Below are 25655 nucleotides of genomic sequence, written 5' to 3'. Positions count from 1 at the left end.
ACCCATCCTGGCAGATATTTTTTTTATATACTATAGGTTGTTGTATACTTGCATTGTCTATATAATTCATATGTTTTTTACATTGTCTACATACGCACATTGTTTGTATATTTGTAATTTCTACGGACTGAACATACCTTGTATACTTGCAGCTTATGTACGGTACTAAGTATAGTACAATGTTCATATTCCTGCACTGTCTCTGTGTATTATTTGTATACTTACACTATCTAAAGTTTCTAAACAACTATAAATTGTTTAAATGCCTGTAGTAATGTCTATATGCCTGCACTACATTTATAATGTTTGTATACCTGCAATGTTTATGTATACAACGCATATATGTCTGGACTGTTTATGTATACTTTTGTACACCAACGATGTTCATGTATACATTGCATACCTGCACTGTTTATGCATACATTGTATACCTGCACTTTTTATGTATTCATTGTTTGTATACCTGCACTATTTATGTATACATTGTTTGAATGTGTGCACTGTTTATATATAAGTGTTTGTATACAGGCACTGTTTATGTATACATTATTTATATACCGGCACTGTATATGAATACAATGTTTGTATACCTGCACTGTTTATTTATACAATGTTTGTATACCTGTACTGTTCATGTATACAATATATACATTGTATACCTACACTATTTACGTATACCTACATTATGTACCATCACTGTTTATGTATACCTACACTGCTTACGTATACATATTATACCTGCACTGTTTATGTATGCATTGCATACCTGAACTGTATGTATACATCGTATACCTGCACTGTTTATGTATGCATTGCATACCTGAACTGTATGTATACATCGTATACCTGCACTGTTTATTTATACATAGTATATACATGCACTGTTTATGTATACATTGTATATACCTGCACTGTTTATTTATACATAGTATATACATGCACTGTTTATTTATACATAGTATTGCACTGTTTATGTATACCTCACTGTTTATACATTGTATACCTGCACTGTTTATGTATACATTGTATATACCTGCACTGTTTATGTATACATAGTATATACCTGCACTGTTTATGTATACATTGTATATACCTGCACTGTTTATGTATCATTGTATATACCTGCACTGTTTATTTATACATCGTGTACCTGCACTGTTTATGTATACATTGTATATACCTGCACTGTTTATGTATACATTGTATATACCTGCACTGTTTATGTATACATTGTATATACCTGCACTGTTTATGTATACATAGTATATACCTCACGTTATTTATATATCGTACCTGCACTGTTTATGTATACATTGTATATACCTGCACTGTTTATGTATACATTGTATATACACTGTTTATTTATACATTATAATTGTATATGTATAAATTGTATATACCTATGTTATTGTATATTCACTGTTATGTATACTGTATACCTGCAATGTTTATTTATACGTCGTATACCTACTGTTTATGTAACATTGTATTACCTGCACTGTTTATATACATGTATATCCTGCATTTTATACATCGTATACCTGCATGTTTATGTATACATTGTATTTGCACTGTTTATGTATACATTGTATATACTCATGTTTATTTATACATCGTATATATTTATTCTTGTATATGTTTATATATTGTTTACTGCACTGTTTATTATACATTGATATACTGATGTTATTTATAGTCGTACTATGTTATGTATACATTAGACTGTTTTTTATACATTATACGCACACACTACCTACAATCGTACATGATGAACTAATATGAAATGGTATGGCGAATTTACTGAAGATCATTCTCTGTGTTTGTATATCTATTAATCCACACGTCTACCTATCTATCACCTACCTATCTATCTTTATTTCACCTATATTTATCTGCCTATCTATATGTCGGATATTTCTATGTTCTCTTGTAGTTAAAGTCAAAGGGGGCGTCAGTCTCCATAAGATTTACCATTCTCATTGGTTGCCCCTAACACATCCTTTAGTCACTTACGTTATATCTAATCCATACCATATTCCACAGCGACAGATAGCTCAGGAGATAGATGGATAGGAATGCGAAGTACAGATAATAAAAGTTGGCCCTAACATTGCTTTCAGTCATGTACGTTTTCTTTAATTCATTTTCTTCCATTTCAGAGGAGGAACTGATCCAGGCGGACAGTATAGACGTAGTGTTCGAGGCTTGTGGTAATAAACAGGTAGTGTACAGTACATGTGTTAAGTACCAAGGCGATAATAAATAAATAAAATAGTTAATATATAAACTACCCGGCTCTCTTATGTCTAATCATTATGACAATTGTTAAGGCTTTGCGACTGGCTGCAGTTTATAGAAGGTTCAGTGTGTACATTTAAGAATTTACATAACAAGCTGTCGGAACCTGCCCAGATATTTTCACTAATTAGAGTTTATCATAAAGGACTGAACTCCAGTTCCTTTTGTGTATATTTTATTGGTTGTCTTCCCTATGTGCATGTCGGTAGTGTGTGCCTTTGTGTATCTGAACTAGCCGATACTACAGGAAACAATGAGCATCTCATGGCTTAGTTGGCTACCCTTGGTCGAACTGCCTTATTGTTTACTATAGTTGTATACCCGCAGCACTGTCTAGGTACACTGTTTGTCTACCTAAACGGTCTATAACAATTGCATATATATATATATATATATATATATATATATATATATATATATATATATATATATATATATATATATATATATATATATATATATATAATGTGTGTGTGTTGAACTGTATACCTACAGTATTTATATACATGCTGATTTAATTATAGGCGTCTATGACATTTAAACTGAAAAATCTATCTATCTATCTATCTATCTATCTATCTGTCTGTCTGTCTGTCTGTCTATTTACTGCTGGTGATTGCAGGTTGTGCCGCGAGGTGTGAGGGCGCTGAGGGCAGGAGGGACATACGTGTTGGCCGGCCTGGTGCACCCAGATTCACACCTCAACCTTACCGCTCACACCATCATCCTCAAGTGTCTCACTATCATTGGTAAGTGTGCCTATAGGGAGGCAGAGGCGAGATAGGGAGGGAGAGATGAGAGAGATAGGGAGGGAGAGATGAGAGAGATAGGGAGGGAGAGATGAGAAAGAGAGGCAGAGATAACATAAGAACATAGGAATGGAGGAAACTGCAGCAGGCCTTTTGACCCATACTGGGCGCTCCCGTTTACACCCAATCCCTATTGCTCAAATATCCATCCAACCTATGTTTGAAGCTATCCAACATACTGAAGTTAATGATGATGTTTGGTAACTTGTTCCACTCATTCACTACTCTATTTCCACATCAATGTTTACCTATCTTGCACCTAAATCAAAATTTGTCTAATTTAAAACCATTGCTACAAGTTCGTTCTTGGCTGGGTAGTTTGAGTACCTTTGTTATATCACTTTTGTTTAACCCTGACTTCCATTTATACACCTCGAACATATCACACCCCCCTTCTACGTCTCTCGAGGGAGTGCAAATTAAGATGCCTTAACCTGTCTCTGTACTCAAGCTTCCTAATGCCCGGGATTAATCTTGTCATTCTCCCCTGAATTCTTTCTAGAGATTCTATATCCATTCTGTAGTACGGTGACCAGAACTGAACTGCGTAATCCAAGTGAGGTCTCACAAGCACAAGTTATAGCGTTAGGATAACCTAGCTAGTCTTGTAACTAACACTCCTTTGTATGAGCCCAAGTACTTTGCTAGCCTTTTTTTCGAGCAAATACACATTGTTGTCTTGGTTTAAGATTCCCATTTATCATTACTCCTAAATTTTTCTAACAGTTGGATTTCTTGATCTGGTCTCTCTGTTTACATTTCCTTGAGTAAGTACTTTACATTTGTACACATTGAATTTCATCTGCCATTTTTCAGGCCATTCGAAATTTTTTTTTAGATCTTTCTGTAATTTTGCGGAGTCTTCGTCAGATTTGATTGCATGCCCTATTTTAGCGTCATCAGTAAACTTACTTATGTTGGCTGTCTACGCCTATATCTATGTCATTTATGTATATAATAAACAGTAATGGTCCAGGTACTGAGCCTTGGGGTACTCCACTAGTCATGTTACCCCAATCTGATTTAGTTCCGTTCATGCTCACTCGCTGTTTCCTGTCCTGTAAACAAGCCCCAATCCATTTTAGAATATCCCCTCCAATTCCATGAGCCTCCATTTCATGTGTTAGTCTTTCGTGGGGGACTCTGTTGAAGGCTTTGCTAAAGTCGAGGTATACCACATCATAATCGTGCCTGTCGTCCACTGATTCGAAAACAGATGAAAAGAATGTTAATAGATTAGTCAGCCATGTTGGAAATCATTGACATCTTGCCCTTCTCCAGGTGATTTCGTATAGAGTTTAAAATTATTGCTTCAGCAATTTACCTTCAATTGGTGTTAAACTTATTGGACGGTAGTTAGAGGATAGTGATTTATCTCCCTTCTTGAAAATCGGTATCACATTCGCAATCCTCCAGGATTTTGGTACTACACCCGATTTTAATTACATGTTAAACAAATTTCTAATACTCTGGCAAATATCTCACCGGGACCTGGTGACTTATTAGGCTTTAGCTTGATTATTTGCTTACTAACATCATTACTCATCACCAGTATCACGCTTAATCTATTTTCTTCACTATCTCTGTATATACTGTAGTTGGTGCTTCGGGTATCATGATTAAATTTTCTGTGGTGAAAACTGTTGAAAAATATCTGTTCACATTATTGCTCCATCGTTATCCGTTAGCTCGCCGGTATCTGACTGTATTGGTCCAATCTTGTCTCGTGTTTTATTTTGATACATTTGGAAGAATCCCTTGGGGTTTGACTTCACCTCCCTTGCTACCTTCAGTTCATTATTCCTCTTTGCTTTTCTTATCTCGGTCTTAACCCTACTGGCCAATACCTTATAATAATCTCGGTGGTAAACTTCACCACGATTTATTCTCCTACCTGTAGCCTTCCTTTGTCCAACAATATATCCTTTGGGAGAAGCAGGGGCGGATCCAGGAATATCAAAAGGGGGGTCCAAGAAGTTGTGTCGAGGGAACATTGCAGAGCAGCGAGCCCACCCAGCTGGGGGGTTTGAGGGTGGCGCAAGGCCCCCCAAGATTTTATTAAATCTGACCAATATAATGGGCATTTGGAGGCCATTTGAAAGCCATGTGCACTTGATATTAGGAGATATTCTGAAGTCAATAGAGACGAGGGAGGGTGGGATAGAAGTGATAGGGAGGAGAAATAAGATAGGGAGGGATAGATGTGATAGGAAAAGATGAGAAACGGAAGAAAATATGAGATTGGGAAAATAAAATTATCTGGGATAGGGAAGGATATAAGAGATAGGAAGAGAAATGAGATAGGGAGGGAGAGAGGAGATAGGGAGGGAGAGATGATATAGGGAAGGAGAGAAGAGACAGGGAGGGAGAGATTAGATAGAGAGGGAGAGATAAGATAGGGAAGGAGAGACAAGATAGGGAAGGAGAGACGTGATAGGGAAGGAAAGATGAGATAGAGAAAGATAAAGAGGATAGGGAAGGAATAGATGAGAGATAAGGGAGAGAGTATGTAATGACCCTGGCTGTTATAACCTCCACCTCTTGACCCCCTCCACTTGGTCATAATGCCTCAGATGTGTGTGTGTGTCCTACAGGTGTCCACAACTACACGGGTGAGCACCTGCAGCAGGCCGTCACCTTCCTCAACAAGCACCACAAGCGCTACCCCTTCGCCAGCCTCTTGGGTCCTACTTACCCCCTCTCCGAATTTAGGGTGAGTATATACTGTACAGTATATGTCTGTTTATCTATTTGTCTGTCAGTCTATCTACATATGCATCTGTTTATTAGTTTATCTATCTGTATGTACCAAACAAAAAAAAGTGAAGTAAATCAAAAGGGAATAAAAATAAATAAAGTAAACCTTTAAGAATTTAATTAAATTAAATACTAACACAATAAAGAGCCTCGTAGGCTGTCACAACAAATTGATTCACTATCGAAACTTTTAAGACACAAATGTTACTAAAACATCGAAACATCAAAAGAATAAAAATAAAGCATTGGAATACGTTAACACTACATAAACAGAAAATAACTAACACTGAAATTAACTATCGTGAAACAACACTGAATTACTTAAATGTAACTAAGCAAGCACTGATGGACACATAAGAGACATGAATAGGTACTCACATAGATATACCACATTGGTGGCGACAGGAACAACACAGAAATAAAATAAAGTATAAGTAACAGGTGACGGGTGTCACTCAAAAGAACGTGAACTGAATGACAAGAGGACTGGACTGAACTCCGTCTGCTGGTGGGTACTATATATAAGGTCGGCTCCCACCAGTGCGACACGCCGGTGAAACATGGGTCGTTTAATGATGCTGATGGTCGTTAGAGAAACAAAGAATGCAGGTTACAATACTAAATGAAGAAATAAGATGGGCTTGAACAAATAATGACAGTTAAAACCTTAACAGCACAGAGTAAGGTGAGTAGAATATATAATAGTAAATATAACACATCATTACAGGAATAATATGGAACAACATTGAAGCATGTTATAAAAAATAATAGAAAAATACGACACGGTCGTAACAGTATGTACTGTATGTATGTATGTATGTATGTATGTATGTATGTATGTATGTGTGTGTATGCCTTTTTTTTGAAGGGGGATTAGCCCACTGGGCACAGGTCACCGACCCACATCGGGGCCTGGGGGGCAAAAATGTAATAATAATAACAATAATAATAACAACAACAAAAAATAATAATAATAATAATTCATATTAAATGAAATTTATAACAAAAAATAAAAAAATTTAAATAAAATAATAAAATAATAATGATAATAATAATAATTACAGCAATGTAACTAATAATAATAATAACAATAAAGAACCACAAAGAAAAAAAAAGATAGCGAGAAACAATATATGTATGTTGTGTTGTCAATAGTAAGAGAAACAATTGACACCCTGCAATTGTGTGTAAATGAGGCAGAATGACAGATCAACAACCTGGGACTTGGTCACAATTTTTGTGATGCCATATGGCTGCAGGGTCTACCATTAGACAACACATTAAGCTTCCAATATCTTCCCAGGCGGTAGTACCTCCCTGTTTGACAGAATGTAGGACAAAAGCCCCCTAGGACAAAAGCCCCTAGGACAAAAGCCCCATAGGACAAAAGCCCCCCAGGAAAAATAAAAATAATTTTTAAAATAATTATTTTTTTTCAGTTTATGAACACTTCTCTAACCTATCCTAACTTAACCTAACCTTACCTAACCTAACCTAACCTAACCTAACCTTCGGGAATTCTGTTTTAATTATAAAGAAGTATACAAGGAATGTTTATTAAATCTACACTTACGTATGTTTTGTCTACGGGGGTAATTGCTCCCCTGACATTCAATGACCTCACTGGGTCACCTCAGTAAATACAGAATGAACAATCCCTGACTCGGGGCGCTGGTGGTAGAGCAGTACCGCTCTTGCCTTGCAAGCAAGATGTCACGGGTTCAATTTCCGGGCCGGCGGAAGTTATTTGGACACTCTTCCTAGCCCCCTTGGTCCCTGTTCACCTAGCAGTAAAGTAGGTACCTGCTGTAAATCGAAAGTTGCGAATTCGTATTCAGGGACAAGTTGTTGGAGCTTCCAATAACTTGCTTAGACATAAACCATTGACTCTTCAGGCTTCTACGCCCTTAACTCATGAGACATAAGGCAATCATGAACTTGGCATGCTTCCTTGTTGGGCTCTGTAAACGCTTCTACACTTCACCTTACACAAGGATGTAGGGTGGGGGCAAAAAAAAAATAAAAAAATAAAAAAATAAATAAATAAAATCCCTGACTCGACGTCAACAGATTATGTACATGAGACTACGCCTAGGGTACAGGTACCTATGGGAGTACATTGGCAACCCTGAGCCTGGCCGCACTGTTTGTAAACTTTGTGGCCAACCCGACTCTCACACCCTCCGTCACTATATCCTCACTTTTTTTTTTTTTTTTATCCTCTTCGGTCACGTCTCTGTCACGCACTGTTGGCAAATACTGGGCATGCACCGGCTCCTGAATGTACCTGAACCCGCTCCAGTGTTGATCAAGTCTTCTCTTGAAAGAGCTCACACTCGGTGCCGTCACAACACTCTCTGGTAGATTGTTCCAAGAGTTTACAACCCTCACTCCGAAAAAGTTTGCCCTCACGGTTTTCTGGACTTGCGGCTTCTTCAATCTTGAGCTGTGACCCCTTGTGGGGCGAGCGTCCGCCAGCTCCAAGTAAGGACACTCAACTGAGTAGTGCCCCCTGAGATGCTTATACACCTCAACTAGGTCCCCCTTGCCCGTCTGTAGTATAAGCTAGGCAAGTTCAGGCGCTCCAATCTCTCAGGGTAGTTGAGGTGCCGAAGTGCAGGCACCAGTCTGGTGGCCCTCCTTTGAACATTTTCAACCAACTGACAGTCCCTAGCATATCTCGGGGACCAGATGGGGTGACAGTACTCCAGATGGGGAAGCACTTCACTCCTGAAGATCGTCACGAGGGACGGACCGTCTAAATATCTGAACGACCTTCTTATAAGACCCAATAATTTATTTGCCTGATTTACCTTCTTCTCACAATGGCCCGAGAACTTCAGCTCATTGTCAACATACACACCTAGGTCCTTCTCATACACAGTCTCAACTAGTGCATTTTCTTCATCCCGTTGGGACATATGATACGCCTCCTTACCGTTGGTACGCCCCAGGTGCATCCTCTTACACTTCGTGACATTGAATCTCAACAGCCATTTCTTCGACCATTCCTGGAGCCCACAGAGGTCCTTCTGCAGCTCTTCACAGTCCGCTTGGTTCTTAATTTCCCGAAATAACTTGCCATCATCGGCAAACATTTGTATGGAGGAGTGTACAACTCTCTTGCCCTATGACCTCCTCCTACAGGTCCCCAGCCGTTACCAACACCACTTCCCTCCCTGACCAGATATCCCTCCCCCTAGTGACAGGCCTGGCACTTGACATTATTAGGGGCCTGTTGTGCTTTGCCATAAACAGATGAAATGTACCGGGAACTTTCCCCCCACACACTCATCATTCTGTCACTTTATGAAACTTGCTGACAAAACCTATGACCCTTCAGGCTTTTACGCCCTTAATGCATGAGTCATAAAGGCAAGCATGAACTCCGCATGCTTCCCAGATGGGCGCTGTAAACGCTTCTGTGCTTCTGCACAGGATGTAAGGTGGTGCCCAATAAACTAGCCCCCTCCGGGACAATCTAAAAAAGAAAAATCATGAAGGTAAAACATGTCTTTTTTTTCTATTTATTTAATAATGTTCCTTATCAAAATTGAAAGAGTTATAATATTCTAAATATTTAAATTGTAATAATTTCATATTTAAATCTCTATATTTTTTTATTTTTAATGACCCTCTCTTTAACATAAAAACAGGGGGATTCTGTCCTATTTTGCACTTTTACTGAGGGACTTTTGTCCTAGGGGCTTTTGTCCTAGGGGGCTTTTGTCCTAGGGGGCTTTTGTCCTCGGGGGCTTTTGTCCTCGGGGGCTTTTGTCCTCGGGGGCTTTTGTCCAGGCCCCGTTTGATAGCTGCCTACTACCTCTGAGCTGTTTGCATGCACTAGTTTATCCATCTAATATCTCTACGTACATTACTCCCGGTCAACTCCTGGTCACCATAACCATGACACTATAACATAAGTCCATGAGAACTCTTATCACTGTGACGTGGTGGCCAGTGTCTCTACCTGACCGACTTTATCATTACAACATATGGTAACGGTCTACCTGTGATACTAAGGTCAGGGGTCACTCAAGATTTGTCACCCCAGCATACTTCACCTCATGATCAAACACTCCAACGATACCTAAGTGATTAGATTAGTTTAGATTAGAATTAGGTTAGCGTTAGGTAAATTAAGTGTGTTAGGATAGGTTAGATTAGGTTAGTGTTAGATTAGGTTAGTGTTAGATTATGTTAGTGTTAAGTTAGGTTAGGTTAAGTTAGGTTAGGATACGTTATGTAACATTAATTCAGGTTACAATAGGATAGGCAAAGTTTGGTAAGTGTTAGGTTAAATCACTATCAGTATTAGGTTAGGCTAGTGTTAGGTTAGCGTTAGGTTAGCTTATATTAGGTGAGGTTAGTCTATGCAAGATTAAGTTTAATTAGTTTAGGTTAAGTTACGGCAGCATTAGGTTACAAAAGATTTGGTTAAGTCATATTAGATTAGGATAGCGTTTGGGTGGTTAATCTTAAGATGAAATATACTGGGGGGGGGGGGGGGGATAATCTTCAGGTTATCCACTAAGTATTTCACAAGGTTAGGTTAAGTCAACGTCAGATTAGATTAATAGCCCAGGAACTTTAGGAGCTTAAACGGAAGTAATTAGATAAAAGCTGAACATTGGTGAAACGTAAAGATATGTAACCAGAACAATATACTAAAAATACCATGACATCCCACGCCAGCGTTAGCCGCCATATTGGATTATTTTAAAAACTAAGAAGCTGCTAAAGTTTACGGTTTACCTAAAAATATGATTCATGTCTAGAATCTCATTAATTGTTATTTTTTTTAGTTAATAAAAAGTTTATAAGTAAAAACTGAAAAAAAATGGAAAAAAGTTTTATTAAACAAGGATTTTCATAAAAGTGGTCGCCTAAAGGAGGAAATATGCTTCAATAAAAGATGTAGAGGAAAAAAAATCGTTCCAAATATATAGACAACTTTATACTTATATTTGAAACTGTATAAATTACAAGGCATATACGAAAAAATTACATTACCTGAAATATTTAGCAGCAAGATATATTAAACTGCCAGAAATTGTCAGTTGGAGAAAATTATATTAGTTTCATATGAGATATACTTTTTTCTTATTAAGTAATAGATCACTACTCTGCCCTCTGTCATCTTCAACTGTTGATGACTTTTCACAGTGAACGCCACGACACTAACCACACATAGATGGACTGGTCCATGACAAAACCCCCACCGGACATAAACCGCACTCCCTACCGGACAAAAACCGCACCCCTACCGAAAATTATGAAATGTAATTTATATGATAAAAAATAAATGAAAACTAATTAAGTATCAACATTTATCTCATGTTAAAAAAATAAGACAAAAATCTAATTGGAGTTTTTATTATTTTCTTACAAATCCACCTTGACAATATCTCTTATTAAGTGGATTTGTAAGAAAATTATTGAAAACTTTAAATAAATTTTGTTTTATTTTTTACAATGAGGCGATTTTGTCCGTTGTTGGTTTTGTCCGGTGGGGTTTTTGTCCGGAGGGCTTTTGACCGGGGGATTTTGTCCTAGGAGATTTTGTCTGGTGGGTCTTTGTCCGTATCCCCGGATGGAGAAGATAGTCCAGGTCGTTGACATTCACATTGATGGCGGCATCCTTTACGACAACTACCAAGCCAATTTTGTACCTGAACGAAAGCTCTTGAAGAGTGTAAACGAGCTGCATCAGAAGTCGGTGGCAATGTGGACAGGTCACACTTTGATTTTATAGACATCCTAACTACAGCTCTTTTGTACACATAAAAACGATATTTGCCCAACGAATCAGTTGTGCGAGCTCCATAAATATGAAGGATGAAAGCTTGCCAGCGTTGGCCACGTTATCTGCTGATGCTTGTGGATTATTGAACACAGGTACTATGGCACATACGATCTGGCGATGCTTCAGGATTTGAAATGCTTTATTCTTGTCTTTGCCATAAAAAGGTGACGTTGTGTCTCAACCGGTGATTGAATGAAAGAAAAGAAGATGCTGGCACAGGTGTCCGAGACTTGCTTGCATTTTGCTAATATCATAAATCTTGCTGGAACTGTGAGCTTTACCAGGCTTCATAAAGAGTATTTTGGTGAATGACTTGAAAAGGGAAATGAGAAGTACTAGTAAATCCGTGTCATCACCCACTACTGTCCTTCATCTTCTAGTTTGTAAGCATCATCATTGACTGAATGAACCACTATGTCAGCAGGTGTAGCTTCAGTTTATTGATCGGCTGTGTCTTGTTGGATCTATTACTAAGGAAATATACTTGTGGTATTGTTGTGGCTACATTTTCAACTTCAACAGAGAAATGTCAGGAAGCTCAACGATTTTGTTCCTGAGTTTTAATTGTTGGTATTTCTGGATAGCAATCAAAGACCACTACTGCACTCTTGCCATAGTGTTTGATGACATAATTTGTGTCGACTTTTAGGACATCCTGGTACGCTGCAGGTCGAGGCCACACTACTTTATGAAGTAGGTGACCGCCATCCACAATATATTGGTAGTCTTCTGAGACTGTGCCTTCCCACGGTCTGCAAAATTCAAATAGAGTAGCGATGCTGCCTTGTTTCCTTTCCTCACTGAAATCTCATCAAACAGTGAAGGGGTCTAGGGGCTAACTCATAAGTTATGTAACTGGCCAGTTGGTCACCCTCTTGCATTGCGCATACCATTCTGTTGAACAGCTGTTGGGAGTTGATTGCAATAACTTCTTCACGAACTTTACTCCACGAGTCATCATTGCAATGGGCCGTTCCTTGTTCTTTCGCTTCAGATGTAAATCTGATTTTTTTTTACCGTCCATAGCAAGTATTCCTGCTAAGCCAATAACTTCTGCTATATCACAATTGACTGAACCATCAGCATCTATTCCCGTTCTTAGAGAGACCAAACCATCAAATGATTCTTGAAATAGAGTGAGATCGTAACCAGACCACCAGCACCTGTAAATCTCTTTCATCGCGAATTTGGCGAGATTCCCGGAGTTCAACAAGCTGTTCTGTTGTCGTGGAGGAGACACCAGAAAACTTCTCTACAGCATAACTTCTACAGTTTTAAATATCAGTATAGAGTCGTATATATGTTACAGGGAATTTGTATAATCAGTGATTTCATGAAATCCCTAGAAGTTATGTAATTACTGTTTCACTCGCGGGTTAATTTACATGAACTTACTAAACCTTTTAGGGATTTCATGAATTCACTGATTATACAAATTCCCTGTAAATATACAGGATCTATTTCCCCATTTAGGCGACCAGTTCTGTAAGACCCTTGCTTATAAAACTTTTTTCCCGATTTCTTTTAATTTTTTCCCTCTAAGCTTAAATGAACTATAAAAAAAATAACAGTTAATAAGATTCTAGACATGAATCTGAGCAACTTTTATTGAATTATATTTTTAGGTACAATATAAACTTTAGCAGCTTCTTAGTTTTTAAAATAATCCAATATGGCAACAAACGCTGGCGTGGGATGTCATGGGATGTATAGTATGTTGGTCTGGATACATATCTTTACATTTTACCAATGTTCAGCTTTTATCTAATTACTTCAAGTTTACCACTATTTTTAGCCTAAGGTTCCTGGGCTATATGTTTGGTTAGGTTAGATTAGGTAAGCGGTTGGGTGGTTAATCTCAAGGGGCATTGGAGTAATGTTGAGGTGATCCGCTAGGTATTACACAAGCAGCACCGTACGTCTGGGGGAAGGGTGAAGGCAGACGCGTGAGAGTGGGAACATTTCCTTGATTTTCCCCCCAGGGTATAACCGGTGACGTCACGACCCAGCTGCACCCATTAACACTGCCTCATTCTAACCTCCATAACCTGGTATTGGAGACGATAAAATAATTACAATGAAAGTAAGACTCACATACTGTACAGTATACACTTAAGATAAACAGTATAAATGAATTATATAAATAAATACAATAACAACAAATGCGAAAAAAAATTAATTGACTCATAAATATTAAAGGGCTGACTTGACCTTACTGTAAATCTTTTGTTTGCCGTTGGACAGAGTGTAATATAGTATACCTGTAGCCTTGAGGAGGACTACAATATAGTATACCTGTAGCCTTGAGGAGGACTACAACATAGTATAACTGTAGCCTTGAGGAGGACTACAATATAGTATAACTGTATCCTTGAGGAGGACTACAATATAGTATAACTGTAGCCTTGAGGAGGACTACAACATAGTATAACTGTAGCCTTGAGGAGGACTACAATACAGTATAGTATAACTGTAGCCTTGAGGAGGACTACAATATAGTATAACAGTAGCCTTGAGGAGGACTACAATATAGTATAATTGTAGTCTTGAGGAGGACTAATATAGTATAACTGTAGCCTTTGAGTGAGTGACTACAATATAGTATAACTGTAGGCCTTAAGGAGGACTAATATAGTATAACTGTAGCCTTGAGGAGGACAATATAAGTATAGCATCAGCCTTGAGGAGGACTACAATATAGTATAACTGGCCTTGAGGACTACACAATATGGTATAATAACTTTAGACTACAATATGTAAGTATAACTGTAACCTTAAGGAGGAGGACAACAATATAGTATAACTGTAGCCTTGAGGAGGACTACAATATGTCGCTGTAGCTTTGGGGAGGACAACAATATAGTATAATTGTTGGGGAGGGACTGTAATATTATAATTGTGGCCTTGTGGAGGACTACAACACACACCATGTAATCTGTACATCTGGGATAAGAAAGATGAGAACTAAACAGTGTCTCAAAATAACTGTGTGGAGGGTGGGGGACTGGGTGGAGGAGGACTGGTGGTGGAGGAGGTGGGACTGGTGGTGGAGGAGGTGGGGGACTGGTGGTGGAGGAGGTGGGGGACTGTGGTGGAGGGGTGGGGACTGGTGGTGAAGGAGGTGGGGGATTGGTGGTGAAGGAGGTGGGGACTGGTGGTGGAGGAGGTGGGGACTGGTGGTGGAGGAGGTGGGGACTGGTGGGTGGAGGAGGTGGGGGACTGGTGGTGGAGGATGTGGGGGACTGTTGGTGGAGGAGGTGGGGGACTGTTGGAGGGGGAGGTGGGGGACTGGTGGTGGAGGAGGTGGGGGGACTGGTGGTGGGAGGAGGTGGGGGACTGGTGGAGGAGGTGGGACTGGTGGTGGAGGGAGGTGGGACTGGTGGTGGAGGTGGGGACTGGTGGTGGAGGGGTGGGGACTGGTGGTGGAGGAGGTGGGGACTGGTGGTGGAGGAGGGGGACTGTTGGTGGAGGAGGTGGGGGGACTGGTGGTGAGGAGGTGGGGGACTGGTGGGGGACTGGTGGTGGAGGAGGTGGGGGACTGGTGGTGGAGGAGGTGGGGGAGGACTGGTGGTGGTGGAGGTGGGGGACTGGTGGTGGAGGACTGGTGGGGAGGAGGGTGGGACAGGGTGGAGGAGGTGGGGACTGGTGGTGGAGGTGGGGACTGGTGGTGGAGGAGGTGGGGACTGGTGGTGGAGGAGGTGGGGGACTGGTGGTGGAGGAGGTGGGGGACTGGTGGTGGAGGTGGTGGGGGAGGAGGTGGGGACTGTTGGCAAACGGTTTGGTTAGGTTATGTTGATCAAGACGAATTTCACATTGCTATACAACTGAAACACAACGGTGACATCACACACACACACACACACACACACACACACACACACACACATACACACACACACACACATACTAGCAGGGTTTGGCAGTGGACTACTGCACCATCCTCGTCATCTCCACCTACTGCCACCAGCAGTCCCCTGCCCACCTCGCGCAGTCTGCCACTACAACAAAATACAGCCCATAAGAGCCCACACCGATAGATATAAGAACAGCACCATCCCATCTATTGTTAAAATAATAAACAGCTCCTGATTTATGTACTGTACAGCCCTGTAAATGTATTGTACGTATATTATTATGTCTAAATCACACGTAAGTTTGTATATTTCCAGAAACTGGCTGCAACTCTATTAATAAACCGTTTATTATTATTATTATTATTACACACACACACACACACACAAGAACAGAGAGAAAAATTATTTACACAGAGGTGAACACAAAGGGTAATGTTACCTGTTGCCTCTCTTCGTTACCTGTGAGAGGTCGCTTCAAGGTGAGGCTAGCTGGCTGAGTCCATGTGTGTGTGTGTGTGTGTGTGTGTGTGTGTGTGTGATGATAATAATAATAATAATAATAATAATAATAATAATAATAATAATAATAATAATAATAATAATAATAATAATAATAATTAACGGTTTATTGAAAAAGTTCTGCAGCCCGAAGGCTGAAAATATACATTGAACAAAAATGACTTATTACATACAAAGACATGGGGTGGGTAGGTCGTTTAACAAAAGCTTTTATTACTGAAAGAAGAAGGAACAATAAATTGAACATACAAATTATTATAGTTTACAGTTGATGGCCCGGTGTGGTGTTCACGTGGTGAAGTAACTCGTCCTCGGGTGTTGATATGAAGGACCTCACGTGGTCATAGAGACATCGGGTGGTGTGGTGTGGTATTCACGTGGTGTGGTAACTCGTCCTTGGGTATTGATATGAAGGACCTCACGTGGTCGTGGAGACATCAGGTGGTGTGGTGGTCACGTGATGTAGTAACTCGTCCTCGGGTGTTGATATGAAGGACCTCACGTGGTCATGGGGACACCAGGTGGTGTGGGGTAGTGTCACAGTACCTCACTCTGCCCAGTGGTGTTGTGTTATCTCGTAGTTAGGTGCCTAGCCCGCCGGCCCTCTGTTGTTCCCTGGGTGGACTGATTAGCACCTCCTTGTCAGAAGATGGTGGTCAGTTCCCAGGGGTGCTTATCCCACTGGTGGGTCACGGCTCTCACTGGTACTGTCTAGTGCTGAATTCACTGGCTTAAACACTGTTCATCACTGGTCCCACTTCTTTCCGAAACGAAATTGTCACTTTTGATTATGTTGATATCCCGGCGGTGAGGATGGGTCGGGGAGAGGGACTTAGGAAATGGGCCGAACATGAGCCAAGGGGGGCCGCTGCTCAGCAGGAGCAGCGCCTGAATAGGTCTTGACCCTACGGTGGTCAAGGATGTGTGTGTGTGTGTGTGTGTGTGTGTGTGTGTGTGTGTGTGTAATAATAATAATAATAATAATAATAATTAACGGTTTATTGAAAAAGTTCTGCAGCCCGAAGGCTGAAAATATACATTGGGCATAAATGACTTATTACATACATTGGTGGTTTAACAAAAGCCTTCATTAGAGAAAGGTAAAGGAACATACAGTGAACATACAGATTAATGTAGGTGTTGAACCTTAAACTGCGTGGTGTAGTAACTCCCTCCAGATGGTGTTGGGAGGACCTCGTGTGTGGTTCCTCACAGATGGTGTTATGAGGGAGCTCATGTGGTGTAGTAATTCCCTCACAGATGGTGTTATTAGGGGCCTCACGTGGTGTAGTAATTCCCTCACAGATGGTGTTATGAGGGGCCTCACGTGGTGTAGTAGTTCCCTCACAGATGGTGTTATGAGGGGCCTCACGTGGTGTAGGAATTCCCTCACAGATGGTGTTAAGAGGGGCCTCACGTGGTGTAGTAATTCCCTCACAGATGGTGTTATGAGGGGCCTCATGTGGTGTAGTAATTCCCTCACAGATGGTGTTATTAGGGGCCTCACGTGGTGTAGTAATTCCCTCACAGATGGTGTTATGAGGGGCCTCACGTGGTGTAGTAGTTCCCTCACAGACGGTGTTCTATGAGTGAGGTGTGGTCCCAGGCCTTCCTATCGTAGACGGATTAACACATCGGTGGTTGTTGTTGGGTCGGGCCGTTATCACTGGGTACCTGGGACCTCACTGTGTGAAGGTTAACTTGGGTGAGACTGTTACTGTTGAGTTGTTCTCACTGACTTAAGCACTGTTCACCACTGTTCACCTCTGTTTAACACTGGTTCCATTCCTTTCCTAAATGAAATAGTAACTTCTGGCGTGAACTTGTTGATATTCCGGTGGGGAGGAGGGTTCAGGGGAGGGAGTTGGTATGGGCCAACTTAACAGATGACCTGGCTGCTCCCAGAGGAGCGCCAGGTACGTCTTGACCCTTCGGTGGTCAAGGTGTGTGTGTGTGTGTGTGTCTGCTAGTGCAAACATTGAGTTTAATTCCCGGATGTGACCTCTGCCTCCACCATCACCACCATTACCTCCACCATCACAGCCATCACCTCCATCATCACCACCATCACCTCCACCATCACTACCATCACCTCCACCATCACCACCGTCACCTCCATCATCACCACCATTACGTCCACCATCACCTCCACCATCACCACCTCCACCACCATTACCTCCACCATCACCACCATCACCTCCACCACCATTACCTCAACCATCACCGCCATTACCTCCACCATCACCACCATTACCATCATTGCCTACACCGTCACCACCATTACCCCCACCATTACCAAAATCACCTCCACCATCCTTCACCATCACCACCGTCACCTCCACCATCACCACCATGCCTCCACCTTCACGGCCATCACCTCCACCATCACCACCATTACACTCCCACCATCACAGCCATCCTCCATCATCTACACCATTACTTCCACCATCACCTCACCATCACTACTATTACCTCCTACATCACTACCATCGCCACCATCTTACTCCACCATCACTACCATCACCACCCAGTACCTCCACCATCACCTCCTACATCACCACCGTCCTCACCTCCACCATCACCACCATTACCTCCACCATCACCACCATTACCATCATTGCCTACACCGTCACCTACCATTACCCCCACCATTACCAAAATCACCTCCACCATCACCTTCACCATCACCACCGTCACCTCCACCATCACCACCATTACTCCACCTTCACAGCCATCACCTCCACCATCACCACCATTACCTCCACCATCACAGCCATCACCTCCATCATCACCACCATTACTTCCACCATCACCTCCACCATCACTACTATTACCTCCACCATCACTACCATCGCCACCATCACCTCCACCATCACTACCATCACCACCATTACCTCCACCACCTCCACCATCACCACCGTCACCTCCACCATCACCACCATTACCTCCACCATCACAGCCATCACCTCCATCATCACCACCATTACCTCCACCATCACTACTATTACCTCCACCATCACTACCATCGCCACCACCACCTCCACCATCACCACTTATAACAACAATTACTCACCATCACCACCATCACCTCCACCATCACCACCATCATCTCCACCATCACCACCATCACCTCCACAACCTTACCATCAACACCATCACCTCCACCATCATCATCTCCACCATCACCACCACCATCCTTACCATCAACATCATCACCTCCACCATCAACACCATCACCTCCACCATCACCACCATCACCTCCACCATCACCACCATCATCTCCACCACCACCACCATCACCTCCACCATCCTTACCATCAACACCATCACCTCCACCATCAACACCATCACCTCCACCATCACCACCATCACCTCCACCATCACCACCATCATCTCCACCATCACCACCATCACCTCCACCATCCTTACCATCAACACCATCACCTCCACCATCACCACCATCATCACCACCATCACCACCACCATCCTTACCATCAACACCATCACCTCCACTATCACCACCATCACCTCCACCATCACCACCATCACCACCACCACCATCACCCCACCATCACCTCCACTATCATCTCCATCATCACCACCACCACCATCATCACCATTACCTCCATTATCACCACCATCACCTCCACGATCACCACCATTATGTCCACCACCATCACCAACATAACCACCATCACCACCATCACCTCCACCATCACCACCATCACCACCATAACCACCATCACCTTTACCATCACCACCTTTACCTCCACCATCACACCCACCATCACCATCATCATCTCCAACATCACCACCATCACCACCATTATGTCCACCACCATCTCCAACTTCATCACCATCACTACCATCTTCTCCACCATCACCAGCATTATTACCACCATCACTCCACCATCACCTTCACCTCCACCAATCACCACCCACCACCATCACCACCATCATCATCACCGTTACCTCCACCATCACCCCCACCATCACCATCATCATCTCCCACCCACCACCATCATCACCACCATCACCATTATATCCACCACCATCACCAACAGCACCACCATCACCTCCATCAGCACCATCATCATCACTACCATCACCTCCACCATCACCACCATCATCACCACCATCACCATTATGTCCACCACCATCACCAACAGCACCACCATCACCACCATCATCACCACCACCATCACTACCATCACCTCCACCATCACCACCATCTTCTCCACCATCCACAGTAAACAAAATGACCCATAATATAAGAGCCTCACAATGTTGCTCAAGATGTCACGTTATACCTCCTTCATTAACCACTAAATGGACCAATACTTTAATTTAGGACAACTTATAAGGAGTTTTATATTCTGTCCAATGGTATTTAAGATAAGTAAGTCAGACCTTTATATAAGATGTTATCGGTAAGTGTGATGACCTTGATGGAAGTCACCTGCTCTAACACGCTCCGTCACTACCTATATTTACTCTCAGACCCCGGTACAGGTGACTCCGGTGTACGTGGTGTTTGTGTCCTTACCTCCACACCTGTCACATACCTCCACACCTGTCACATACCTCCACACCTATCACATACCTACACGCCTGTCACATACCTCCACATCCTGTCATATACTTCTACATCTGTCAAATACCTCCACAACCATGTTAATATTGTTATTATTATCCACTCTGTATCTGTATTTTTTCTGGCTAAATAAATTGTTTCAATCAAGCTCTCTCATACCTCCACACCTGTCACATACCTCCACACCTGTCACATACCTCCACAACTGTCACATATCTTCACACCTGTCACATACCTCCACACCTGTCACATACCTCCACACCTGTCACATACCTCCACACCTGTCACATACCTCCACACCTGTCACATACCTCCACACCTGTCACATACCTCCACACCTGTCACGTACACACGGTAGTGAAGCTCAGGTGCGTGGCGGCCTTGTCCTAACCTCCACGACCATCACGTACACATGTATGAATATCATCATCCCCAACCCATCACCACCACCATCACCATCATCACCGCCATTACCAAGAACATCGCCACCATTACTATCGCCATTACTAATACCACCATCACCATTACTAATACCTTCACCACCGTCACTATCACCATCATCAATACCACCACCATCACCACCACCAACATCACCATCACCATCATCGCCATCACCACCTTGAAGACTATACCTCACCCATGTACCTCCTAATCGAACTTTAATGTGAGTATTTTCTTGCCTCTTGGGATCTCCTTCCTGCAACACTTCACCTGTTCCTCTTGCAGTATCCCTGAAACTTGCCACTTCACTTTCTTATGTCCGTGCAATGATATCCTTGATTCTGTGAGCTTGGTTCTTCCTACATCTGTTATATGAAATTAAATTGTGTGTTGCAGAACGCGGTCGAGGTGGCACGTACGGGGCAGTTCTTCCGAGTGGCGATTAACCCTCATCTGTAGTGTACTTAGATGACGTCCGTAATGACTGTCTGTATGTGATTCATCTGTGAGGCCTCTCTTAAGTCAAACTCCTTCTTGGACGGACGTGATGGCTGCCCGTACTGAGGGTTCTGAGTCATCCCACTGTTGGACATCCATGATGGTTGATAGTACGTGATACATCTGTGAGGCCTCTAAGTCAACCCCTGCTGGACGTCCGTGGATTTTGTCTGTGATTCATCCGTAAGGGTCACAACCACCTGCTGAGCGGACGTGGATGGCTGTTCGTATTTGGATCCCCAGTAGGCATCTAAGTCAACCCCTGCTGGACGTCCGTGATGGTTGTTTGTGCATAACTCATCTGTGAGAGCCCTCATTCATCCCCCTTAGACGTCAGTGGTGGCTGTCTGTACGTGAATTACCAGCCACGCCCTTTGAGTCATGTGTGACAACTTCAAAGACGTGGCACCACTGTACTACAAAGACGTGGCACCACTGCACTACAAAGACGTGGCACCACTGTACTTACATGACCATGTTGACAACACTGTACTCCCAAGACCTTACCGGCAACACTCTACTTCCAAGACCATGCTGGCAACACTGTGCTCTCAAGACCATGCTGGTAGGACTTTAATCCATGACCCTGCTGGCAACACTCTACTTCCAAGAACATGCCGGCAACACTGTACTTCCAAGAACATGCCGGCAACACTGTTCTCCCAAGACCATGCTGGCAACACTGTACTTCCAAGACCTTACAGTATTTGGCAAAACTGTACTCCCAAGACATTACTCGGCAACACTACTCCTAAGACCTTACTGACAACACTGTACTCGCAAGACAATGCTGGCAACACTTACTTGGCAACACTGTACTCCCATGACCATGTGAAATCACAGTATTCCCAAGACCATGATGCTGGCTACACCATACTTGGGACACTGCACTTGCAAGACCATGCTGGCACACTGTACTCGTAAGATCATGCTGGCAACACTGTACTCGCATGATCATGCTGGCAACACTGTACTCGCAAGATCATGCTGGCAACACTGTACTCGCAAGATCATGCTGGCAACACTGTACTTCTCAGATCATGCTGGCAACACTGCACTGCAAGACAATGCCAAGTAACACTCCCATTTCTGGCAACACTGTACTCCCCATGACCATGTGAAACCTACAGCCCTAAGACTCATGATGCTGGCTACACTCCATACTTGGGACATCATTGCACTTGGTAAGACTATGCTGGCACACTGTACTGTAAGATCATGTTGGCAACACTGTACTGCAAGATCATGCTATAAACACTGCACTTCGCAAGGCAACACTGTACACGCAAGATCATGCTGGCAACACTGTACTGCAAGATCATGCTGGCATCAATACCGCAAGATCATGCTGGCACACTGTACTGCATGATCATGTTGGCAACACTGTACTCGTATGATCATGCTGGCAACACTGCTCTCAGACGTACAGATAAACATCCGTAAAAAAGAAAAAAGTTCAAAAGGTTCACCTCTTTAAACCATGGTACTATATCGACGCCATCTTAGGTACAAGAGTCGGGGTACAGGAGTCGTACAAGAGTCAGCAAGAGTCGGATACAGGAGTCGGGGTAAAAGAGACGGGCACAAGAGTTGGGGGTACAAGAGCGGGGGTACAGGAGTCGGGGAACAGAGTCGGGGTACAAGAGTCGGGGTAAAAGAGTCGGGGTACAAGAGTCGGGGTACAGGAGTCGTAGTACAAGAGTCGGGGTAAAGAGTCAGTAAGGCAGAGCCAGTACAAGAGTCAGTACAGGAGTCGGGGAACAAGAGTCAGTACAAGAGTCACAAGAGTCGGGGTAAGGAGTCGGGGGTACAGGAGTCGGGGTAAAAAGAGTCGGGGTACAAGAGTCAGGGTACAGGAGTCGGGAACAAGAGTCGGGGGTACAAGAGTCGGGGTAAAAGAGTCGGGGGCACAAGAGTCGGGGGTACAGGAGTCGGGGTACAAGAGTCGGGGGGTAAAAGAGTCGGGGTACAAGAGCCGCACAGGAGTCGGAAGTACAAGAGTCGTGTAAAAGTCGGGGTACAAGAGCTAGTACAAGAGTCGGGGTACAGGAGGTCGGGGCAAAAGAGTCGGGGTACAAGAGTTGGGGTACAAGAGTCGGGGCACAAGAGCTGGGGCACAAGAGTCGGGGCAAAGAGTCGGAGCATAAGAGTCGGGGTACAAGAGTGGGAGTACAAGAGTCGGGGCACAAGAGCTAGTACAAGAGTCAGTACAAGAGAGTCGGGGCACAAGAGTCGGGGTACAAGAGTTGGGGTACAAGAGTTGGGGTACAAGAGTCGGGATACAAGAGTCGGGGTACAGGAGTAGAAACAGCGGAACAGACGACACCACACACAGTAACCTGTACCATATATAATAGCACAACCTTGTATGAAAACCGACGACTGTTTTGTGATCAAATATTGTTGTACATTGTTTGTGTGTTTGTGTGTGTGTGTGTGTGTGTGTGTGTGTGTGTGTGTGTGTGTGTGTGTTCCTTGTACTGGGCTTATTTTGTCATCGACTGGTAAGGATCACCTGAAAATTAGTCCCCAGCTTATTTCACCTAAAGATTAACCACACTATCCTCAGGTGAAATAAGCTGGGGTAGGCTAATCCTCAGATGATCTCTTGGTAATTATAGTTCACATTCATTAATATTTTTGTTTTGGTAAACGTGTGGTGTAATTCAATATAAAATTAAAGAATATGTCAATCTTATGATCACATGAAGATTAGGGACCTCAATAATTTTTTTTCACCTTGTAATTAAACACCCTACCCCGAACCTAATCTAACCTGACCGAACATCTAACATAACCTATTCACCTGGTGTTTAATTATCAGGTGAAATAAGGCGGTGGGCTAATCTTCAGGTGATCACTTTTATTAGTTACATTAAGCACCATAGACAGTTTTTTGCACCACTTATGAACTCCTTTTAGATGTGATAAAGTAAATGACAGTTGAGCACCGCTGAGTGACTGTAAACAATAAGATGGCGTCCCTTGGGATGAAACCTTTTATACTCGAACTGTTAATCATTAAGAATTAGTCGACTTGTTTTATTAGCTGTAACGTTTTGATAACTTCTCCACACTGGTAAGAATAAGTTTTATTATTTTTCTCCGGTTTATACAATGTATAAATTTGATAAAGAAATTGTTTGCAAATTTTCACACTAAATTTGCTCCATTGCACAAACGGACTTTGGGATTTTACTAATAGGATATTTGTTACTTAAGTTCTGACTTTCTGCCTCATTTACACACAATTGCAGGATATCAATTGTTTCTCTTACTTCGACAACACAATACAGTATACTGTACATATATCATTTCTCACTCTTGAATTGTTTTTTATTTTTTTGTATGTATTTATGGCTTATTATTATTATTATTATTATTATTATTATTATTATTATTATTATTATTAGTAGTAGTAGTAGTAGTAGTAGTAGTAGTAGTAGTAGTAGTAGTAGTAGTAGTAGTAGTAGTAGTAGTAGTAGTAGTAGTAGTAGTAGTAGTAAGAGATCCTCCAACACAGATCAAACACATCTAACGAAGCCCGTGGTGGACGTCAGTACCGAGGATTCTGGACGGGAGCGAAATTTCTTCGACATCAGATTTTGATCCCATACGTTTGTCATCAGAATCAGCCTTTGATACAGCAAGTACATAGGAGGAACGAGAACGACAAGAGAAGGGCATATGGGAGAGAATTCAAATGTCGATCAAGGCAGCTTCAATTCGCTTAGTGTTCACAACCACTGTGGATGGGCCCAAGCGCGAAGATGTTTGCACGCCAGACTCGCTGAGTCGATCCCCGAACAGAAGCAGCAGCCCAGAAGTTGGCGTCACAGCCTGGATGAGATGTCGACTGTTCCTTCTCCTTCGGGTCGGCTTGCCTGCCTCAGTAACGAGGAGCTTTGCCCTCATCTGGGTCAACAACTGCTGCAGATATCGACTATGAGGCTAAGAAGTCACCGAATGCCGTGACGATCTGCGTTCAACCACTAACACAGATAGGATAGTTGCTTTTATGTATTAGATAGTTATAATATTAAGGTAACAAATGGTATGCATGTGTATATTGGGGAGGC

The 25655-nt window shown here is 42.5% G+C and overlaps 1 protein-coding gene across 1 annotated transcript in view; it reads left to right on the top strand.

Annotated features, from left to right (window-relative positions):
* LOC121875027 (5-exo-hydroxycamphor dehydrogenase-like) overlaps nucleotides 1-22093 on the top strand; it is a gene marked incomplete at its 5' end in the record, with an annotated part of 47268 nt that extends 25175 nt beyond the window's left edge. Inside the window, 4 exon segments of the mRNA XM_042379381.1 lie at nucleotides 2160-2221; nucleotides 2921-3047; nucleotides 5702-5820; nucleotides 21475-22093. Of these exon segments, the coding sequence (XP_042235315.1) occupies nucleotides 2160-2221; nucleotides 2921-3047; nucleotides 5702-5820; nucleotides 21475-21537 (371 nt within the window).
* Nucleotides 22094-25655: the final 3562 nt, after the last annotated feature.

The sequence above is a fragment of the Homarus americanus genome, unplaced genomic scaffold (genome assembly GCF_018991925.1).
Source record: "Homarus americanus isolate GMGI-L3 unplaced genomic scaffold, GMGI_Hamer_2.0 scaffold45482, whole genome shotgun sequence".
NCBI classification, from domain to species: domain Eukaryota; kingdom Metazoa; phylum Arthropoda; class Malacostraca; order Decapoda; family Nephropidae; genus Homarus; species Homarus americanus.
The sequence above is the reverse complement of the archived record's forward strand: the minus strand, read 5'-3'. Positions and strand labels throughout refer to the sequence as shown.